Here is a 24,251-nt window from a genome sequence, read left to right on the forward strand (position 1 = left end):
ATAGAAGATGACTTTAGCATCTAAAGTTGATTTGCATCCTTGAAGGTTAGACAATTTGGCTACCCAAATAAAATTTTGGATCCCCTTTTACAAAAACATACTTAGGTGACCTATTTACCACTTCCAAAACTATATTTATTACAAGATAAAAAATATTTTTAATAAAATATAAGCTATCAGAACTTAAAACTCTTTTACTATTTTTGAAATTAATGTGACCTTTCTTTAAGGTAGTAATTTTAGCTTTTGACGAGCTATTTTTGCAGATTTATTATAAAATCACAGTTTTTTTTCCAAGAGTTTTGTAAAATCAAAGTGAAAAATGAGGAGTATGATAGGATGCAAGGAGATTATGGATTTGGAACAAAAATAAAGATGGGAAAATTATATTAGATTTGCGATAGCATATGATCTTATATTAGCAAATATGTTTTTTTCAAAAAAAAAAGAAGAATACTTGGTCACATTCAAAAGTGGGAATAATAAGTCGCAAATTAACTTTCTTATGGTTAAGAAGAAAGATAAAAAGATTTTAAAAATTATAAGGTCATTCCTGGAGAAAATTAAATACCTAACATAGGTTGGTAGTGTTAGATATGCGCCTCAAGCATAGTACAATAGAAGGTAAATGTGTGCGACTTCTAAAATTAAATGGTGGAAGTTAAAAGATGAGAAACAAAACATATTTAAAGAGAGGGTAGGAGAATAAGTATTAAGAGAAATACACGACGACTCGAATACAATATGGGATAAGATGACATTAAAGTTGAAAATAGTAGCCATGAGTATACTCATGAGTCAACGGGTTATGTGCCACCAAGTAAAGAATCTTGGTGGTGGAATGAGAAAGTACAACAGAAAGTGAAGGAAAAAACGAACAACCTATAAGGTATTATACACTTGTAAGAACGAGAAAACTTTTAAAAAGTATACAATAGCCAAGAAAGAAGCCAAGAAAGCAGTGAATAAAGCAAAAAATGAAATTTATAAACGCTTATATCAAAAATTAGATAAAAAGGGGAAAGAGATATTTACAGAATAGCTAAAGTGAGAGAGAGCAAGACAAAAGATCTTATCCAAATAAAATGTATTAAAGATGAATGTTATAGGATATTAGTAAATGATGAGGAAATAAACAAGCGATGGAAAAAGTATTTTCATCAACTTTTTAATAAAAGTTTAGGTAAACAACTTAATTTAGGTACTTTTTAGTATGTCAAATGAGTATAAAAATTTAAATTTTTATCGTAAAATTCAAACTTCAAAAGTAGAACAAACTTTAAATGGGATGCAAAATGGAAAAGTAGTTGGACTTGATGATATTTCGATAGAGAAATGGAAGTGCCTAGGAAAATAAGATATTGAATGACTTATAAAGTTATTTAACGATATTGAAAATGAAAAAAATGTTTGATCAATTGAGGGTAAATACTCTAGTTCCCTTATAAGAACAAAAAAGACGTACAAAATTGTGCAAACTATAGAAGTATTAAAATAATGACTCAGACTATAAAACTTTGTGAAAGAGATAGAAACAAAGACTAAGGAAGGAGGCTACTGTGATCGAAAATCAACTTGAATTTTTGCCTGAAAGGTCGATAATAGAAGCCATACATCTTTTCAGACAATTAATCGAAAAGTATCGAGAACAACAGAGACCTTGTTTTCGAGTCTTCCTCATTTGCTCTTAACACGCTTGAGCATCTTGTCAACACTTGTTGATCTTCTCAATTTCCTAAGGTTCTCTTGGACTTTCCTTTGTCAATGCTTGATGAACTTCTCTCTCTGCCAATGTGTGTTGAATTTTTTCATCAAGATCCTCTTGAACTTCTTCATCTACCAACACACGTACTTCTGCACTTGCTAAGTTTTTTTAACCTTAAGTTACTTGGACTTTTCCAACCTCAACACTTGTTGAGCCATCTATGCACTTGCTGAGGTTTGTCAACTTTTTAGCATTTGCACACTCAACAAACACATTAATAGATATGACATAAACCTCATGGTTTGAATCTTGTACCTTGCTAGGTAAAACGATCGTAACGTATTTGATAAATTACCAAAATGTGATACTATTTGACGTTGAGACAATATCCCTTGTATGGTCGTATCAATTGTGTCAACAAATATCATTTCATATTAACAGTGGACACCCCTTGGAATGCTAAAATTGAGATGTTATTTTTTTTAAAATTGTCTCCATGGAAAATAATGTTCAAATGGCAAATTTTGGATGAAAAGCAAATATTGAGCTTAACTATATAGTTGGCTTATCCATTTCTTTTTCTTCTTCATCTATTTCCTCCTACTTTAAATTTATCACCGATACCATACATCGCACGATACCTAAATAGTATTATTCTAGGCAAAGACCAAAATATTAGCACGGCTTGAGATTTCCAACCCTAGTAAATTTAACTTAATTTTTTTGTCAATCGCATCAAGACAGCCTTGTTAAACTCTACCACTTAGGGTATGATTACAACAACAAATACTATATGTTCAAGGCTAACTAGAATTGTTCGCAATGCAAATTATTCAGGGTATCATTGGGAAATACCAGCAAGTATAGCAAATGTTAGATTTGTTGTCAGCTTTGTATGTAATTTATAATTCTTTCTTAATTTACACCAAGGTACTAGGTTGTTCTTAGGCAGTCTTAGAGGAATGATTCTAAGCATGCTTTAATAGGCTTTTAGCTTGCATGATTATGAGTGCATCCATGATCTTGTCTTAATTTCTGTTCGCTTTGTATTTCAATCATGCCAAGCATCTTATTTCATTTGAAGGATTTTTTGATTCAGAACACCATGATATAAGTTCTCTTAGATCTATCGAGTGGTTCTGCTAAGTATCGATGTCTAATGTTTTCCTTAATTTCAGGATGGGATAAGACGAGAAGTACAAACAATGAGTTTGATTGATCATCCTAACACACTACGTGCTTATTGCTCTTTTACAGTAGGACACAACCTTTGGGTTGTGATGCCTTACATGGCTGGGGGGTCTGCCCTTCACATAATGAAATATGCTTATCCCGAAGGCTTTGAAGAGCCGGTTATTGCAACTCTCTTGTATGAGGTTCTTAAAGCACTTGCATATCTCCATGCTCAGGGACATATTCATAGAGATGTAAAGGTATGTTGATTAGATGTTGGGTTTTTGTACACAGACATATTTTCCCAATAGCTTCTTTCTTCAGTTTTGCTGATTATTAATGCTTTGAAAGTATTTTCCATTTCAAAGAACTTATCGATCAGCCAACATAACTATCCTGTTTAGTTAAAACATGGCAAGACTTTTCTTGCTTTTATTTATTATTTAAGAGAATTCTAGAACCCTGTTTTTGCATCTATATTACTTTTGTTAACAATAGCTCTTGTTAACAATAGTTGGTTGCAATGTTATTTCCTTGGAAAATGTGTTTAAGAACATGGCTAGTTTATACGTCAAAAGGATTACGGAAAGAAAAGGCTTGGGTAAATGGTTCCTAGGTGTTGCTTTCCACAGTTACCTTGGTGTCTTTGTTTCACCTCATTTTGCTTCCATCCAATTATTAAGGCAAATGACTTTTTTTATTCGTCTAGATTTACACTTCGAAGTATATAAGCGTTGAAACCATTCTGACACAATATGTGTGGTAAAAAATCATATCTTTCCGATCATAAATCAAAATTCTGGCATAGCTCGAAATTAAAATTTCAAACCTGCTTTTGATACTGATATCAATTTTGACAATCATGATGTGCAGGCATTATGACCTTTTAGTACAATGCTGTCCATAGATCAAATTATTTCATAAATTGGATTTCGTTTGACTGATTTATGATTCCATTGCTTGTGCTCATGGTATATGGACCTCTTGCCATGTTAACAAGATTGTGTTGTCCTACCTATAAAAAAAACAGATTTTGTATCGCCCTAGTGCTTCAACCTTTACTACATGTTCTTTTATCAAAGAATTTTTGTTTGCTCTTATAGTGTTTGATCCTGTACTTTTATTTGATTTGCAGGCTGGGAATATCCTAATTGATGCTAAGGGAGCTGTTAAGTTAGCTGATTTTGGAGTCTCAGCTTGTATGTTCGATACTGGAGATAGGCAACGAGCAAGAAATACATTTGTTGGGACCCCATGCTGGTAAAGTCTGCCTACTATGTATTTTGACATTTGGCATCAATGAACATGTTGATTTCGTAGTTTGTTTGACGTATTGGATTAATTTTTTGTTTCCTCATATAAAGAAATAAAGAATGGTTTGTTTAAAAATTTGCATCAGGATGGCTCCGGAAGTAATGCAACAGCTACATGGATATGATTTTAAGTCGGTGGTGATTTCTGATTATGACATGTTATCCTATTAAATTGAAATAAATTTTCTATTATTGGCTAATTATTTAACCTTGATAGTTTTGATAATGAACAGAGCTGACATTTGGTCATTTGGTATAACTGCATTAGAACTTGCGCATGGCCATGCCCCATTCTCAAAGTATCCGCCTATGAAGGTCTATTTGAAATCAAAATGTCTTTTGCATGCCTTTGCTTTTGTTGTACAATACTCAAAAATTGTTATATATGACAGGTGTTGCTTATGACCTTACAAAATGCACCACCAGGCCTTGATTATGAAAGAGACAAGAGATTCTCAAAGGTTAGTTTTTTTTTTAAAAAAAAGAAACTTTTGTGGCAAAATATGTCTCATGACCTTTATGTTAGATGTGTGACTTTTTTTATAGTCTTTTAAAGAGATGCTGGCCACTTGCCTAGTAAAGGATCCAAAGAGACGCCCGACTTCAGAAAAACTTTTGAAGCACCCTTTCTTCAAAAATGCTCGCTCGAATGAGTATTCAATGCAAACTATCCTCGAGGGTCTTTCTCCTCTTGGTGAACGTTTTAAGGCACTCAAGGTATGGCATTATTATCGTATCTTTGCTATGTTGAAATTATTGTTAAAGTTATTATAAGACTTTCTTTCAGGGAAGAGAGACAGATATTTTGTTGCAGGACAATGGTGCCTCTAATGAGTTGGAACAGGTAACATAAATACAAGTTTGTATCATTGCTCTTGAAATATTAGTTCATATTGCTATATTATTGTTAAAAAACTTTAGAAGAATTAAATATTATTTTTATACATCAATCTCATTCATATATATAAAGAGTATCTAGACTTAATCAAATCCCTACAATGAAGGTAAATTATATCCCTACGATCATGGTAAACCATATCCCTGTATTTTTATTTATATAATCTATAACACTCCCCCTCAAGCTAGAGCATAGATATTAATCATGCCCAATTTGTTGCAAAGATAATCAACTTGAATCCCATTTAAAACTTTTCTGAAAATATCTTCCAGTTGTTCTCCTGTCGTCACATACATGTAGAAATCAAACCTTGCCGAATCTTTTGATGGACAAAGTGACATCCAATTTCAATATGCTTAGTTTGCTTATGAAATACGAGATTGGAAGTATTAGTCACTTGGTTATCATACCACAACTTGGTTGGTATAAGTTTTAAGACCTACTTCAGTTAGAAGTTGATATATCTACATTATCTCACACAACATTTGTCACAACTCTATTCTGATTTTGCACTTGAACGTGAGACAACATTTTGCTTCATACTTTTCTATGAAACTAGATTTTCTCCAACAAAGACACAATAACTAGATTTGGATATTCAATCATCTTTGGATCTTGCCCAGTTAGCATCTGAAAAACACTCAACCTTAGTATGACCATGATTGCTATATAAGATACCTCATCTTAGTGCTCCTTTCAAATAGCACAAAATTTATTCTACAACTACTCAATAGTTAGCTATTGGGGATCATATATTAACTCACAATACTGACTAAATATGCAATATCTAAACGAAGATAATTTAACTTTCTAACTAATCTTTTATACCTCTCAGGATTCTCAAATAATTCACCATCTTTTGTGAGTTGCAGATTAGGAGTCATTGGAGTACTATATGGTTTAGCTTTTAATTTTTCTATCTCAAGAAGATTCATTTCTTACTTGTTACCTCAACACCCAAGAAGTATTTTAAAATCCTTAAATCCTTTGTATGAAATTGATGGTGAAGAAAGGATTTAAGAGATAAACTATCTACAATATCATTCCTAGTAATAACAATATCATCCACGTATCTAACAACAAGCTGATGGCCATTGCAGATTATCTGTAGAACACAGAATGATCAAACTTACATTTCATCATTCTAACATCTTAATCATTGACTAAATTTGTCAAACCAGACACGGTGACTTTGTTTCAAACCATATAAGGATTTATGAAGATGATAGACTTTCTCATACTCCCCCTGAGCAATAATGCCTAACAGTTGCTCCATATAGATTTCCTCTTGAAGGTCATCATGGAGAAAAACAATTTTAATGTATAATTGATGTAAGGATCAATTATGAATGGCCACTTTGGAAATAAATAATCAGATGAAAGTAAATTTAGCAACAGGAGAAAAGTATCAAAATTATCAACAAAATGGAATTTCAGTCAAACAATAGACCTATTTGGATTTACTTAAACTATAAACATCCATTTGTATCCAATTGCCGTCTTCCATGCATGTAATTTGACTAAGGTCCAAGTACCCTTGCCATCCAAAATATTGATCTCTTCGATCATAGCAATACACCAACCATGATGAAATAGAGCTTCATGAACAATTATAGGAAGGGATATAGAATCGAGAGATGCAATAATGGAACAGGTAGATGATGATAAGTGATTATAAGATACGAAAGAAGATTGTTGATAAGTACCTTGATGCTTTTGTGAAGAGCAATTGGTGAATCATCACTTGAAATTGGATTCATTGACGAAGAAGCTAACACATGACATAGACGAGGAGGAATATCTTGCCTAGAATAAGCCTGTTGTATGGGAGGCTTAACAAGAACAGATTCAGTAAGATCAAAATAGAGGATGTGACGATATAGAATCACAAATCACCATCCTCCCCTGACAAAGAAAGGGTGATTGGTAGAGGGAAAGAAAAGTATGATTTCAAGAAAAATGACATCAATAGACACTAAATAATTACTAAGATTAGAACAATAACATCTATATTCTCTTTGAACTCGAGAATTTCTAAGAAAGACACTCTAGAGATTTTGGATCAAGTTTTGTGATTTGAGAACAAATATCCTGAGTAAAATAGGTACAACTAAATGTTGTAGGTTCAATAAGAAACAATGACTTATTTGGAAACAGAACATGATAAGGAGTCTCACCATGAAGAACAGACGATGACATACGGTTAATTAAAAAGCAAGTTGTGAAAACTGCAACAACCCAAAATCGTTTAGGAATCTGCATTTGAAATAATAAAGCTCTTGTAGTTTTAAGAAAGTGTTTATTCTTTCTCTCAGCAACTCCATTTTGAGATGATATGTCTACACAATAGATCTGATAGAGAATGTCATATTGAGTCATGTAAGTTTGAAAAGGCAAAGCAATGAAAGAATAACTCAGAACGACTTTTTATCAAGTATAACCATGTCATACAAAAATAACAAAATACCTAAACCTAGGTTGAGACATAATAGAACAAGGTTCTCAAACATTTGAATGAACTAATTCAAAAGGAGTATTAGCTCATTTGTTGACTCTTGGACTTGAGCTAAGACGTGTTTAGCAAACTGACAAGACTCACAATCTAATGAGGATAGATTATAAAATTGGAGACAAAGTTTCTTCAATACTAAGAGAGAATGATAACCCAACTGATAATGTGCTTTGAACAGGGTGATTCTTCTAGAATAGGTGATGAACTTTGGTACCTGTGCATCAAGGATGTTGAGGCACCTAGACTCATGTCCTTTTTCAATAATTTTCTTTGTTGTAAAGTCTTAAAAAAGACAATAATCAAGAAAGAAAGAATGAGACAACAATTAAGAGTACGAGTGAGTTTGCTTACAACAATTAAATTAAAAGAAAATTGAGGTAAGATTAAGACAAAATATAATGGAATTGAAGAAGTTGGAGTAATTGTGCTAGACCTAATAACATAAAAGGTTGACCCATCTGTTAAGTAGAAGTAGAGGTATGTGATTGAAAAGTAGAGAACAAATTAGAATTACTTATCATATGATATGCGACACCAGAATCAATGACCTATTTAGAGGATAAGGAAACAAGAATTGTATTTGGTTTACCTGACTCGTCGATAGTAGTAATTGGTGTGAATGATGATTTTAACGATTCTTGGTAAGAGCAGCAAAAACAAAAGAAAACAAAGAACGAAATCCAAAATACCAAAGAAACTCTGAACCTGCTGTACAAACAAAGTCTAACACCTGAATAGATGTTGACTTAATCAGGTATGTGTGAGTGTTGTACGCAGTAGGGTGAATGGAATAGTGACAACCGAAGAGATTTTTAATAATAAACGGGCTTTCACGCGCCAACATGTGGGATTGGACCAGAAAACTTGTAATGTCATGTGTGGGTCATGTACAGAGATCCCAATGATTGGAATCTGGGCGATGACAGATCGATGATTGATGGTTCCTCCTAGGCCTGCAACGGCTAATGGAAAAGAAGAGTTGTCAGCATTGATAAATAATGGAAGAGAAGAGGAGGTCAGGGTTTGGAATGTCGGTTAGGCTTTGTAATGACAGCTAAGATTTGTTATGATATCATGTTAAGAAATTTTAGAGGAATTAAAAAATATATTATTATTTTTATTCATCAGTCTCATACATTTATAGAGATACTATCTAGACTTAATCAAATCCCTACAATCAAGCTACATCAAGGTAAATTATATCCCTACAATCAAGGTATTTCCTGGAATTTTTTCCCTCTCAAAGAAACAAGGGAAAGTGGCTAATTTTCCTCAATTTTCCAAACCACATGTTTCTTTATGTTTGTCAACCTAAGGAAACAAGGCTTCAGTTTTTGAGAGGTCCTAGAATATTCTAGTATGTCACAAGTTGAAAGTTTACAATATTTTTGAACTGAGGGGAAGTGCAGGGGAACAAATTGTAAACAGAATAGATTCGATAGTAAATGTGCCTACATGAGGGAGTTGTGTAAATATAAAAAACTATTGTGATAATATATATCAAGGTAGAGGGCCTAAGGGATACCACACCTTTAAATTTTTTCCCAACTAAAGCCAAATATGTCACTAGTACAGTAAGTTTGAGGCTATGACCTAATGAATCCTTCAATTTAATTTAAAATTTGTGGGCCCTAACACTAACCTTTCTAGGCCATTCTAGTTTTAAATGATTCCTTCCCCAATTGCATGTCCCTAAATAGTTGGACATTATACTATAGATGGTTTTTACTTTTCTGCTATTTTATGTGATATGTAGATTGTTATATTTATTCAAGTTTTTTAGATTATACTGCTGGTTGCTATTAATAATATCACTTATAATCTTAATCGCATATTGCAGCAAGAATACATGAGAGGAATAAGTGGGTGGAATTTCAATCTAGAGGACTTGAAATCCCAAGCTGCTCTTGTATGGATATTTGTCTTTTGATTTCTCATGTCACATTGTGTTACTTATTCTGACTGGTTATAAGAAACTAACATGGCTACGTTTTTCCTTTTATGTGTTTTTCTACAGATATGCTCCTTGGATGATGTTCATTGCACTGAAAATATCGATGTCAATACTAACCCTAAGAAAGGTTATGGCAATATTGGTTCTTCAAGGCTTGATGAGAGAGATAATTTTGCCGACAATGAAGCTTCTAGGGAGGTATCATTATTCTTATTTGTTGTTTCTTGCCTAATCCCTTTTGTGTTTCTTGTGGTGTATCTAAGTAAATTTTTAAGTTTGTTAGGATCTTCTGCAAGATATGCAAGATTTGGAGGGTCCACTTGCATCTGCATTTTCAAGTCGCCCTCTTGAGGCACTCAAGTATGTAAACTGATATTGATAATAATGAGTGTCTTTTTGGATTTTCATTTTAGATAAAGGAAAACAGATGGTTCTCTTCTTTGGGTATAACATAGTAATGGTCACAACCACAATTACATAAAAAAAACTGTTTTGTGCTGGTGGCCAATGTCCATATTGCAAAAAGATGTCAGTATGAGAGAGAAGCGACAGCAGAAAGAATAGAAGAGGTTCTGTTTATTTGAGATTTAGTTTAGAAAGACAATCATCCAGCTCTGGAATTTAGAATCTTGTTCAGGTTTTGGACAATTATCTGATCTTTTCAGAGCAGCATTGGGAATCTTGCATTGCAACCTTAGTGTATTGTGACAACAAGTGTATAGAGCTAATGACTTATTGCTGAAATAGGGGAAATTATGAGATAATAGAGAGTTATCTGTCATGGTAATCTTCACAAATGCAACTATAACATGTGTATTTCTCAAACTGAACCGAACAGTTTGCCTATTTCAGTCATTCAAATTAGCTAGTCAAAAAGTATTTGTTGGCAACATTTTCAGTTAATATACATTTCATGTAAGCTATTGATGAATTGTGCGTGTAACTAACTGTTGTAATTTTTAAACATCCAAATTTGTTGCAGAGCTTGTTTTGATGTTTCTGAGGACACGAGTGCTACAACTTCTACTCAGGTGATCCAGTCACAATTAGACACTGTTACTTCACGACTTCAAGCATCAGAAATGAAGAACTATAAATTTGATATGGATAATGGGGAAGATGTGGGAAACCCTTCTGTATCTTTGAACATGGATAGCAATGTATGTCAGAAATTCTCAGTTGATTCTCTTCTTCTTGAGCGCATTCTTTCTCCACATAGGAATGTTGCCACAGATACAGAGAGGTAATTGTAATAATTGGAATCTACAATATCACAAAGTTCATTTTGCTTATGCATAAAACCCTTTATGAATTTTACTACTGCTTCACAAAGTTACCATCTGATGTTTGCTTGGATGCTACAGCACCATCTAATCCTATCTCTTTATACTTATATCTCTTCGTATAGTTTATGATGTCTTATAGTCTCTGTTACATTTTTTGTGATCCCATCTGCACTGAGCCTCTTATTATGCCAATTATACTCATTAACCTTATTTGTGTTCTCCCAGTTTTCATATTTTCAATGTCACTTATGCCAAGCTAGATTGAGAAAAACCAAACTGATCTCACTATTCACTGAAAAGTTGGCTATAGTTGTTAATCAGTCAAAATGCCCACATCAAGGGAATTAGAAATAATAAGTTTGGATCAGCAGAAAATAAGATGGTTCTACTAACGAACTGGTATATTGATTTAATTATGTCAAAATTACAGGTAAAGACTATTTACAGAAGGAAATGCTGAATAGATTTCTTCTTAGAATAAGAGGAAGAAATATGTAGGAGGAGGAAGGGTGGGGGTGGGGGATGAGGGGAGCTTGTTAATGAGGTATTAAACTGAGGAGAGTAGTGAGAGATAGTCTTTAGTGCATTATCTTGGATTTTTTTTCTAAAACAGTAATTGGTGAAGAAATGCTTATGCTGTCTTTAGAAAGAAGTGGTAGGCAATAAATGTATGTGTAACTAACTATAAAGGCTATGCGTTTGTGTTACTATTACTAATTTAAACATTAGATAAATGTAGTAGGAACAAATTAATATAAAAGAACAATGTTTGGAATATAGATTGGTTTCAAGTGTTGATCAATGTTGGTTGGCTAGTTCAAACATATTGTTTTAGTTGTCGATCAATAATGATAATATGTGAACACTAGAGACGTCATAGTGTTGCCTTGGTATTATCCACAATCAAACAAGATTTGTGGTATAATTTGATCCCGGAGGTGATGTAATGCTAGAGAAAAAGAGGAGGGAGGAGCACCAACAATAAAAATTAGGATTGATGCTAGAGTCAGAAATTCAGATATGTGGATATCTTGCACTTGTATCTGCCCCATTCAAGTTATGAGATGCCAACTCCTAATGGTTATTTAATTTGAATTAGAAAATTGTAAGGTTATTTTCACTAAGATGTTACAAGAAATAATGTTATCAGCAATTCACGCAATTTGTTTTGGTACTAGTAAGACAGTTGTTATATTTTGAGTTGTTGCTCTGAAATTTTATTTCTGTTTGCTTTATAATTGTTAGGCTTATATTTGGAGCTCAACAAGCTAAATAAAAAGTATTATAAGATTAAATTCAGGTTAGTGTTCTCAACATGCTTTGAAGTTTGCTACATGTGCTGACTTTTGCCAACCATTTCGGTCGGAGAACAAAGCTCCGACATGAGATAATAATTTAAATCTTCAATAGAAGGACATTAATGATATCTGTAAACCTTATCTAACATATAAAGCTAAATTAGTAATTTTAGAATCAACTTTAGAAAATCTTAAACTGAAATAAAATAAGTTGAAACAATAGGTACAATCAACTAACATTTATTTGTAGTGCATGTATTCTCATAGAGCTGAAGTAAAGATATTCATATGACTCACACAAAATAGTTAGGACAAACATTTCAAGACAATGATAATTGCCTTCTTAAACAAATAAAAGGGCATCTCGATGCATGAAGCTCCCATCAATGCGGGTCTTGGGGGATGATTTATTGCATGCAGCCTGCTTTGCAAGAAGTTGCTTTTCAGACTCAAACTCATGACCTCTAGGTCACACGACAACAACTTTATTGTTGTGTTAAAACTCCCCTTTTGTCTTCTTAGACAAATGATGTGAAAAATCAATAATCTTTGTTTAATTTAAAAATTCTATTATTTTCCTACGTTCATCCATTTTTCTTTATTTTTTGAAGTTTATTTATATGAGGGGAGTTTCAGTGCAACGGTAAAATTGTTGCAGTGTGACCTGAAAGTCAGGGTTTGAGCCGCGGAAATAACCTCTTGTAATGCAGGGTGAGACTACGTATAACAGACCCTTCCTTGGGACCTCACATTGGCTGAAGCTTCGTGCACCGGATTACCCTTTTCTAAAGTTTTTTTATATGGAAGCTCCTTATCTATCTGAAGTATGTCTTTTTTGTTTGGCTAATCCCAATACTAATTCCAATTGCAAATTATGCTGACAGCATTGAAGCTTGCCTCTTTTTATTCTATTCTATTTATTTTGTTTCTTCTATTGTATAACAAGGCTCTAACGTTTACTATGACTAATGTTTTCAGTGCTATCTCAGGTTCCTGTATTGTATGAGTATTGTTGTTATCAATAGTCTCTTTGTATTCATTTCATTTCATTTATTGACCTTCATGCATTTCCTTTTTGTCCATGTATTTTTTGTTTTGCTTAGTGCTTCAGTTCTGTTAGTGTAGTTGCTCATTTTGTTTCCTTTTCTACATGTAGATCAAATAGTTCAGCATACATTAGTTTGTTGCTAATTCTTTTATCTTTCTGATATTCTATCAAAGAGATTGCATAAAATGGAGTTGTCAACGTGAAAGAAGTCACAGTGGTTCCTTGTTCCATCAAATAAAAGATTTGCCGAATGTTACATCTGGTATAATATCCATGTCATTTGTGATCTTGAAATCTTTCCATCAAAAATTGATTTTTCATTCCTGTGCTCCAGAAACAAGCACAATCACATTGGTCTTCAAGTGGTTTGCTGTTGATTTTCTTTGTTTAATCATGGAAAATCTGCTTGACATATGTGCAGTGGTAGATGAGGAGCCATTAGAAGGAAAAGTTATCCAGCGTAAAGGACGTTTCCAGATAACATTTCCGAATTCTAGCCCAAAGGTACCTTGATTCCTTTAATTGCATTAAGAATGCACATGAAGGGACTACAAAACTTGAGGATCTGGAACTTCTTTACTTCTTTAGCTATGCAGTAGAATTCTGGTTGGTGGAAGCTGAAAATTGAATATAGTTGATATTACATTATTTACAACCTTGATCTCAACTTTACTATCCAGCGAAGGACATACACATACTATACAAATGATGGATTTGAGGCTCATAGATGGTGATCTCAGTGTAAATTGCAACTACCTTGGATTTCTACAGAAAATATGTCTATAGTCGCATCATAGCTGTGTGGTGATGAATAATAGTTTTGCGTTATCAAGTTTGTCAGCTATGCATTGTCAAGGTCTCTCCATGTCCTTGTGATCACAATTGAAAGATCATTAGGTTGTTGAAGTCTACCTAGATTCATTATGAGTGGTCAAAATCAAAGATTGAAATCTCTAGTTGTATTGGTCGATACCGGTGAAAAGTTTGGTTTCGCTAGAGGACTGGCACCGACACCGGCGTTCTGGCCAAGATACCGTCTGAATGCGTCATCCGGGTCCGGCGATGCCTCCAGAGGCATCGCGTGGGTGGTGCGGACCTCCGGTTGTGCATGCCCAGTTGCAATCGTGTTTTTTTTTTAACTTAGATTTTAATAATCAACTCCTAGCTATAGTTAGGGATAATTTAAATAGACTTCATTAATGTCCTGTAAAATTATCTTATTATTTTTTAAAAATATTTTATTTTTAAATATTTAGATTAAATTTTTTATTTTTAAATATTTAGATTAAATTTTTTATTTTAAAAATATCGAAATTATATCAGCATGGTACGATACAGTATCGAAACTGTACCGTTCTGATTTAGGATCGAAATCTCGACACGACTTGATATTTTAAATCTTGATCAAAATATCAATTTTGAATTTTTTTTTCTTGTCCTGTTCGACTAGGTAAATTGGTAAGACTGTTTCATGGAAACTTGAAAAAGTTGTGCCTCTTGGACATTAGGTGAGCATTTCGTCCATTTTGCCTCTTGACAATCCAATAAAATAGATAAGGTTGTTTATGGAGTCTAGAACGAATAGTATAATCAATTCAAACTAGGAAAATCAAGTTGACCTGCTCAGACTTATAATCTAGAAGGTGTTGCCCTCCCACCTTCAAAAAGGGAGCTAGCCCTACAACCTTTTCCTTCCAATCCTTGTATCATTCTCCTTTCTACCCTTAATTTGTCAATCCTTTAGTCTTTCTTGCATTAGATACTAATCTTTCTACCGCATCAATTAGGCACTTCTATGCATATTTCCATAAACATTTTATCTATTAGAAGTATAATTACAAAGCTAAATATAAAAGGTTGTTCACAACATTAGATCTGAACCTGGTTGGCAAGCTTCCCACTTTGATATTGCTGCATTTGTGAATATTCAATCTTAAATGTATAGTTGATTGGCAATTCTATTATGTTAGATTAACAATCCTGGTTGGCTAGCTTCCCAACTTTGACATTGCTACACCTGTGAATATCCAATCTTTAAAATAACATTGTTTTATTGTAATGATCATAGTTTAAATCTCGTGCCGTTTCGCTCGATACAGGCGAAACATTTCGTTTCGCCCATGGACTAACATAGGCACACCTCCGGTGTCAACGCTTCTTGAGGCCTTGCGGACGACTCTTCCGAAGGCGTCACATGAGCTTGATGACGTGTCCGTAGGTGTTGTGCGAGCTTGGCGACGTGTCCGGAGGGATCTTCGGACGTCGCGTGAGCTTGGTGATGTGTCCGGAGGTGTTGCACGAGCCCTGCGATGCGTCCAGATGCGTTGTGCTGGCTCGGAGGCCACCACGGAAACTGTTGCGTGAATGTTTTTATCGTATGTTTAATTAAATAACTTAGGTTATTAATTTTAATCAACTCCTAGTTATAGTGGGATAATTTAGATAGGTTAATTAAAACCTAATAAAATTATCCCATATTTTTTAAAAATTATTATTATTATTTTATTTTTAAATATTTAGATTATATTTTTATTTTTAATTAATGTATTTTATATTTAAAAAATATCGAAATTATATCGGTACGGCACGATACTGAAACTGTATCATTCCGGTCTGGGACCGAAACCTCAGCATAGGTCGAGATTTTAAACCACGGTAATGATACACTATTATTTGAGTTTTAGTGATATATCTTTCCATAATTTTTATTCTTAATCTTTTTAGGATAAGTTCCTTCACTAGCATAAGCACCATTGCAATTTGATGTAAAAGCCCATCCATGATACACTATTATTTGAGTTTAGTGATATATTTTTTCATATTTTTTTATTCTTAATTTCTTTAGGTTAAGTTCCTTCACTAGCATAAGCGCCATTGCAATTTGATGTGAAAGCCCATCATTGTTCCATGGAGATCTGTATGGAGCAGCCACCTTAATCTGTTCCTTGAGAGTAGGGAAAGAATGCAACTTTTAAATTTGTTGTATGGTTTTGAACATTCCAAAGATTGCCCTGCGCATGGTTTGAAAGATCTAGAGTTGCTTGGGTAATTTATGTCGCACAACAATGTGGAGTTCACTACTTTGGATTTTTTGCATGCTCTTCTCCTATGGAAATGCATTTTTTTGGTTCTTCATGTAAATGATATGTATATTATTAATCATGATGAAGTCCATGTATGCCATCAACGAATTATCAAAGGAAAGAGTTGAGTAAATAGTTGAGATTTTGGAAAAGTATAATGCTTCCTTAAGATTGAAGTTATTCAGTCAAGGAAGATTTAAATTGGAATGATAGGGTATAAATTATCTGAAGTAACAATAATCCAAAAGAAGATTAAACTTTTTCTATTTGACATATCATATGTCTGTGGAGTATTAGTTGGAAAAAACTAACTTGTGTATTGCTAGACTGGATATGTTATTTGCAGTAGGGTGAGCCAGCTCTAGATTCCCAGCAAGATAATTTGGACCTGTGTTTTTTTTAATGTGAAGGGAGTTCAAGGTGTGATTTTTAATATCATAGTTATTCTAGTTTTACTAGATAAGTTAATGCCAGTTGTTCATCTTTCTCTTTGCACATTTTCCTTTTTAAAACAGAGTTGGTATGGTTGCTACTACTTAGGCTGAATTTGGTGTCATGGAAATTTAAAGGATGAATTGTTAGATGATCCTATGTAGAAGCATAGACAAGCAAAATATTCCTATGCAATCTAGCACATAGAATGGCAGTCATGTGAAGAGAAAGAATTTAATAAAGAAACCGCTTCTCTTTTGTTAATTCCAGTAAACAATTAGCAAATTTGGGGGGCTTATATTTAGTAAATTTCCAGGTATACCATTTCTTTTACAATTACAGCATGGTGTGGAAGGTTGATACTTCACATCAACTCCTTTGACCATTTACTGAGTACACCCAAGCCGCAACATTTTTTTGCATTCTTGTTCTGATAAACAGGTTCTGTATGCTGTCCCATATCCATAATGCTACTGGTAGAAGTTCTAAGTCATGCTTGTGACATATGGAACTGAGTTTGTTTTATGTTATTAGATGGGAATTTGGATGAGCCATCTGATATTTTAATGGTGTGTAAAGCTCAAATTCCCCCTGATTGCATTACTGGAATTTTGGATGCGCACAACCAATCATTTGGTACAACTAGTGTGATTAACTGTTTTAACTGTTGTAAACTGTTTCTTAGGTAGCTTCTTCAGGGAACTTATTAACATCTGCTGTGAATACTGCTGCACTCATTCCTTCGTTGCAATTTTTATGGCATCAAAATGCTATGCAAAAGGTCAGCTGCATGAAACTTTTATCCTTTGTCTATGTTTGTTGTCTCGGTATTCAACTACAGATTGTTATTGTTACTTTTTTTTGACAGGAACTACTGATTAAATTGATCAAGTGTTTGGAACAAACATCTAGCATATCTGGAGGTGGTTATACAGAAGTTTCTGATTATAACACTGGTGATTCACAGGTACCTGAGAGAAAATTAAATACTTTTTTATCATTCGGTAGATGAAGAATGTGTTCTTCATAGATATTCCTGCACAGTTTGTCAAGATAAAACATATAGAGTTTCTGAACTGCTACTTTCCCTTTTTTAATGGTAAAATCTGTTGAAGATAAGGAATTATCAATTATAGAAATTTGACAAGGAGAGGAGGAAATGTACCAATAATCTAACCGAGCATAAAGTTTCTATTGGAAAAATAACTCCTGCCTTGTGATTGGACTGAACAACATTGGTGTAGACAACGTTGTTTTGATGTGCTGGTAATATGGTTTAGGTTAGGCCATCTTTTATCTTTGATATGTAAGGAATTGGATAGCTTACATGGTGCTGACTAAATGGGATTGGATTATGGATTTGGCTAATGGTGATTGTGTGCTCAATGACTCAATTGAACGAAACGAGTTATCATAGAGTTTGGGATCTGCTTGCGAGAGTTGAAGACTAAATGGTAGAGTGTTGGTCGAGTGGCATAGAGCAAGCTTGAGGAGCTCGGTGCAGTAGATGGCTTGACAGAACCTGATTGAGAGAGTTGAAGACCTAAACATGAGAGATTATTTGATTGGATGCAATCTTGGGCCTTTACTTTGGGCATCATCATTATAATGGCGTGCTTATTTGCTAGGTTGGGTAGACTATCTGAGGCCAGGTTGTGAAGCCTTCAACCGAGATACTGATATCCTAGATCGTCTCAAGCATTTGTAAGCTTATGGTGGTTGTAAGCAAGTGAAGGTGGGACCATCTAAGTTGTAGTTCGATTGTGAGCTTGATATCTGATGATATAACTATTGTCTAATAGTCATGTTTGAGCTTCCTTTTTTAGTCGACGTGGCTAGAATGTATTCATTGGAGATTTTCTTATATAAAGTCTTGGAAAACTTTTGGGCATTGGTTGTATAAAAACATCTCTTATACTCTTGTGCTCATTGTGTTTAAATGCTCAAAGAAGTACAAGGGCTTGGACAAAAATTGAAGGTTATAATTCAAACCTCCTAGTCTTTGATTTACATCCTAAGGAAGATATGCTTATTTGAGGAAAATCCCATTGGCTGGAAATTGTAGAGGCTTGTCCTATTGCCTATTATGAGTGGGTGGTATTAGTTGATTTTGGCGGGTGCCACGCTGGATGTGTCATAAGCTATGAAATAGGAGCGGATTCTCTGAACTATGCCATATTTGTGTTAGTGGTGTTATTTGCATTGTATTATTTATGTTGTATATACATATTTGACACCATAATTGCACGCATGGGCATTCTCACATTCTACTAACAATTGAGTCGCTTGTGTATGAGAATTCGGTTTTGGGCTCACCATTTATGCACCCTCTACCTGCACCTTCTCGACAATTCTTATAGTTTCTACTGATGAAATTTTAAACATGCATAGATTCATTACATTGCATCAAGCTTGGGTTTGCAACAATAGCTCGAATTGGACAGGTAACCAATAATATGGTAAAATAAAGCTGCTGGGATTTACTAAAATATGGCACCAAAAGGTTGGATTTCAAATATTTTAAAATTGATTTGTAAACATACGAAAACTAAACTATTTCTGCTATAGATAACTAGTCTTAGCACGTGCTAATAGGTCTCATATTGGAGGCTCTCTACATAAACAATGGTTGCATCCTAGTTGCACCCCTAGGTTCAAGGAATCATTCTGGAAGAGTTTTGTTGTGCGGCCAGAATGGTATTAGTTTTGGATACAATTTGTGTTTGACACCAAGTACACTTTGACATATATTAAAATGTGTCAAAATCAACTCAAACAAGTTAATCTTTTAATCCTTTCCAACTTAGTTTGTTTACCCTAAGTTGTTTGCCTGTGCAATTGTTCCTGCCACCCTAAGTCTTATCTTGCCTTTGCAAGAGGTTTACCCTGTTTGTTGCAATAAGAAATCAATTGAATTAAAATTTTTTATCAACAAATAAACATATAAATAAGCATCTTGACCATGAATTATATCGTATACCAAAATGATGTTTGTGTATCGAATGAGAACATTGGTTTGCGTAGCATCCCAATGAGATCAATCCCATTAATTTCCAAGACAGATTAAACGATGCTCCTAGTTATTAGTTATTTGAATTGCTTTGTTCGCATGTTCAGTAATATACCTTAATTAACTACTGGGACTTGCACATGGGCTGACACAATTTAAACGAGAATAATCACAAGCACATGTTATGGTGGCATCTCAGTTTCTCCCACTCTGGCATTACTTTTTGCTATTTATTGGTTCTTTGGTTGATGTTTCCGTGCTTCCCCTCTCTTCTATCTCCATAATATTTTTTTTTCTCCTGATCAGAAAATGAGATCAAGGGATGAATCTTGGTCGATTTCAGATAGTATTGACCAATATAGGCATTGTTTTGAATGGTACCATCGAAACTAAACAAGACCTCTATCAACACAGCAATTCTTTGGCTGGGCCGACTACTACCACATAAAACTATCACTCTTGGAGTCAGTTGCTTTTCCACAATTGGGACCAACTACTTGGACACTGGTAATTCTATCTGCATGTGTTGATAAAAGAATTGAAAATGCTCGCAACATATTCATTTCATATGATCCAAGAGTAGATATAAATAAAAAAAGACAGCCCAGTGCACGAAGCTTCTGCCAGTGCAGGATCCAGGGAAGAGTCGGACTACATTGGGTTCATTGTTCACAGTCTTACCTTGTATTTTGCAAACAGAATCCGTGACCTCAAGGTCACATAGCAGTAACTTTATCATTTTCCAAGGCTCCCCAAGTAGATATAAAGACAAAGAAAAAAATAATTTGTCATAAAGGTAGTTTATAGATATTTTATTCTCTAAGCCAATTAGAAATTAAACAATAAAACAACTATACAAAGTACCATAATCATAAAAGAAAAGAAGATTTTGCTAGAAATGAATAACAAAAAACAATAAATAAAAGTGACATAAACAAATGTGTCTACCAGTATCTACAAAGATTTAATAGGAATATTGAAACTGGAATCATACCTTTGTCTACAAATTTATTGGTCTTCTGGAACTCCTATGTCAAGGTAAAGACTGACAGACTAATATCTCAAGGCTCACTGTTGTTATGTCTACGGCTGATGCTATTGCAACAGTCGCTGCTGCTAAGTCAGAGGCTGGGTGCTCAATCTATCTGTTCTGGACAGTTCTTTGGTGCCCTTGTTGCTTTCACTTATAGCAATACTGTTTGGTTTGATCGGCACACCTAACTCACATGTCCAGCACCAACACAGCTATAACACAACATCATCTGCCAGACAAGTGTAGGGGGAGAATTCTGAGATTGTTGTTTATGGTAATTAATCAACGTCTGCATATGAGTGTGCTTGGATTTCATTTTTTATGAGAAGGCTCCTATTGACTGGGCTGAGGCATAGGTACGTTGGTAGCCTGCTTGCATTCTCTTGCTCTATGTATGGTCTCTATGGAAACATGTAATCCAGAATGGTATATTCCACTTTGGATGAAGTGCTATAGACACCAATTTAGGAAAGAATAACATGTTCCACATGTTCTTGTGCAAAATCCAAGGACAGGGAGAGGTGGTTGGCCACTTGAAGTCAAAAGGCATTTTACTTTTACCTCTTAGAATCGAGTGTTTTGTTCCAATTGGCTAGCTTAATCCAAGTTTACTTCTTTCTTGTAAGAAGCTTATACTTCTCCTTTACATAAAATGAACTTGAGAAGAAGACTGACAGTCTCTTGGTAATAGAATTTTTTTTTTCTTGAATATGGGAGTGATTCCACATTTAGCGGCATGAGTGATTATGCTACCTGGTGAGTGATTTCCAATATACCTTCCCTATTCTATTATTTCTACCACTTTTTTGTTGTGTAACCTGTTTCCTTTTGCTGTCCAAGTTGTAATTTAACTTGGCTGGCATCACTTGGTATTAAAGCAAAAGCTTCCTCATGGCTCACCATGGTGCAAAGACATAATGTGCCAAATGATGATTTTCAACTAGAGATTGAGGAGCCAAGGAACTTCAACCAAACCGTGCAAGATATGATGGAGAGATTCTTAAGGAGGCTTCTAAAACTCTCCATACAAACCTCGAGGTGTGAGACATGCTCGAGGCTATGATCAAGAACACATCATTGACAACTCACCACCACGAAATAAGATGGGTGACATGCCCATGGCTATGAGCATTATTCCTCTACCAGCTCTAGAAGAGGTGAAGGGAAGTAAAGAGGATAAAAGCTGCTGAAACTTGGAGAGATTAGCTACAGCTCTTGAAGGCAGATCAATGCACCCAAGCACATTTGTGGACTTTGAAGGTAAACTTGTCCTGGATGTATATGTTGATTAGGTGGCTTCCTTAGAGGCATTCCTTGAGTGGAAGGAGAAGGCCAAATTTGTGGCAGCGAAGTCGATGGACCATCTCTAATTTGGTGGCGACAATACCAATGGAATAGAGATGACAGAAGATTTCCAAGGGTGAATAATCGGGCTGAAATGAAACTAAGTCTAGATGAAAAGAAGTTTCTTTCAGTGAATAATGTTCAAGCCGTATACCGAAGATTCTCCTCCAACTTCAATGAGTTGATGGGTTGGTGGCTGAGTACATGGAATAATTCTACAAGTTCCTCAACTGTGTAGACCTTTAAGAGCATGATGACCAACTTGTATCTTGCTATGTGAGTGGGATGAAATCTTCCATGAAAAGGGAGTTGATGATGCATTCACTGTGAGCTTTAGAGGAGACTTATCAAAAGACACTTAAGGTGGCAGAAAAACTCAAATGGTGCTCTTACAAGAGGGGATGTGTCAAAGTTTGGCTAAGAAAAAGGAGAAAAAGCTTGATACACTAATGACACCAGTTGAAAGCCTTAATTTTCAAGTTGTACTGGATGATAAAGCCTACAAATGCCCATGAAAAAGGTCTAAGTTCATTTAGTGGAGAGTGAACCTGAAGAAGAAGAAAATGAAAATTCACCAATCTTCAATGAAGAAATGGAAGAGGAGCATGTTTGCAATCTAATGAGGGATTCTGAGAGCTTGATGATTCAAAGGATGATGGTGGTACAAGAAGAGGTATGGCTTTGACACAATTTTAAGAACTTATTGTCTAGCCTATGATAAAAAAAGTGGTTATGATTAATTTTGGAAGTTATGGGAATATAGTGTCAGCATGGTATGAGGAGGAACACTTATTCCTTGGTGAAAGGAGTTAAGTTTATCCTGGCTTCCATGAAGATGGCTCTTTCGACTATGTTCCAAAATCATGTAAGCTACTCATAAGTCCTTCAAAGTGTTAAATTGGAGAATTGGAGGGTTTTGTGTTGATTGTAGCTTAAGTAAAAGAACATTCGTTTGATGTTCTTGTGGAAGTTGTTGAATTGCCTTTTCAATTCAAATACTTAATATTAGAAGAGCTTCCACCTCTGCAACATATGCAATCACATTGATTTGATTCTATGTACCATTCAATCTAATGTACCCTGCTACTGAATGTCTTTGAAGGTAGAAGTCAAGTGGATGAGTTGCTTGAGAAAGGTATGATCCAAGAATCCTGTGTCATTCTTGTCTTCTTCCATAAAAAGTATGGAACTTAGAGGGTGCACATATTCAGTCGTGCAATGAACAAGATAACAGTCAAGTAGAGATTTCTCATTCTAAGGTTGGATGGTTTGTTGGATTAAGTGGTTGCGGCTTAGGCCTTCTTAAATATAGATCTTAGAGGTGGATATTACCAAATCAGAGTTTGGAAGGGTGATGAGTAGAAAACCACTTCTTAGGTCAAGTTGCATTGTATGAATGGTTGGTCATTCCATTAGGACTCTCAAATGCTCCAAGTACCTTCATGAGGTTGATGACTAAAGATTTATGGGGAAGTTCATTATAGTTCATTATGATGATATATTGATCTATATTAGAGGAATATGTGTGAATTTGACACAAGTCTTTGAAATTCTCCAAGGTAACAAGATGGACGTGGATGGATGATTCGATGGTTGAGTTTATCACTAAGTGGCCAACTCTCTTAAGCTTCAACAATACTCGGAGACTTTGTGACCTAACTTTTTCTATCAGTGCATCTGAAATTTTAGAATTATTGCTACACCAATGCTAGAAGTTTTGTTGAAAACAGATTTTTTTTTTCAATGGCAAGAACCAACAGATTTTGAATGGATCCCACCATAGTTACAATATGCTAGAGGAAGAAGATGACCAAGAAAGTACCAAGCTCAATCCAAGTATACTTTCTTTGTAGTAAGGAGCTTAGAGTTATTTTTATCCTCTATATAGCTTGTAACTTGAGAAGAAGAAAGATATTCCTTAGCAATATAACTTTCTTCTTCCCTCAGTTATGTATCTTGGGTGTGTGAGTGATTCCACGCTTATGGCATGAGTGATTCCACTACTCAGGTGAGTGATTCTTGACATCCTTTCTCATTTACCTTTCTTATTCTCCTATTCCTTCCACTTTTAGGTGTGTGACCTGCATCTTTTTCTTGTTCAAGTTGCAATTCAACTTGCCGACATCATATTCAATATGCATTTTGAGATGCATAAATAGACT

The 24,251-nt window shown here is 34.6% G+C and overlaps 1 protein-coding gene across 5 annotated transcripts in view; it reads left to right on the top strand.

The window, feature by feature from the left end:
- The window catches only part of LOC141828246 (serine/threonine-protein kinase BLUS1), a 28,503-nt gene that overhangs the window by 2,589 nt on the left and 1,663 nt on the right, over positions 1 to 24,251 (top strand). For all 5 annotated transcript variants that reach the window (XR_012601751.1, XM_074715642.1, XM_074715643.1 and 2 more), the window contains exons 4-18: positions 2,884 to 3,138; positions 4,014 to 4,138; positions 4,278 to 4,322; positions 4,425 to 4,506; positions 4,584 to 4,652; positions 4,738 to 4,908; positions 4,979 to 5,035; positions 9,442 to 9,510; positions 9,619 to 9,753; positions 9,839 to 9,915; positions 10,538 to 10,798; positions 13,361 to 13,449; positions 13,609 to 13,691; positions 17,388 to 17,483; positions 17,571 to 17,669. Coding sequence is in view for 4 of the 5 variants with exons in the window: in XM_074715642.1 (XP_074571743.1) it covers positions 2,884 to 3,138; positions 4,014 to 4,138; positions 4,278 to 4,322; positions 4,425 to 4,506; positions 4,584 to 4,652; positions 4,738 to 4,908; positions 4,979 to 5,035; positions 9,442 to 9,510; positions 9,619 to 9,753; positions 9,839 to 9,915; positions 10,538 to 10,798; positions 13,361 to 13,449; positions 13,609 to 13,691; positions 17,388 to 17,483; positions 17,571 to 17,669 (1,713 nt within the window). In the remaining variant the exon portion in view is untranslated. The remainder of the gene's footprint in view (positions 1 to 2,883; positions 3,139 to 4,013; positions 4,139 to 4,277; positions 4,323 to 4,424; positions 4,507 to 4,583; positions 4,653 to 4,737; positions 4,909 to 4,978; positions 5,036 to 9,441; positions 9,511 to 9,618; positions 9,754 to 9,838; positions 9,916 to 10,537; positions 10,799 to 13,360; positions 13,450 to 13,608; positions 13,692 to 17,387; positions 17,484 to 17,570; positions 17,670 to 24,251) is intronic.

The sequence above is a fragment of the Curcuma longa genome, chromosome 4 (genome assembly GCF_044706935.1).
Source record: "Curcuma longa cultivar G26 ecotype Majalengka, Jawa Barat chromosome 4, ITB_CL_G26_1.1, whole genome shotgun sequence".
Lineage (NCBI taxonomy): Eukaryota > Viridiplantae > Streptophyta > Magnoliopsida > Zingiberales > Zingiberaceae > Curcuma > Curcuma longa.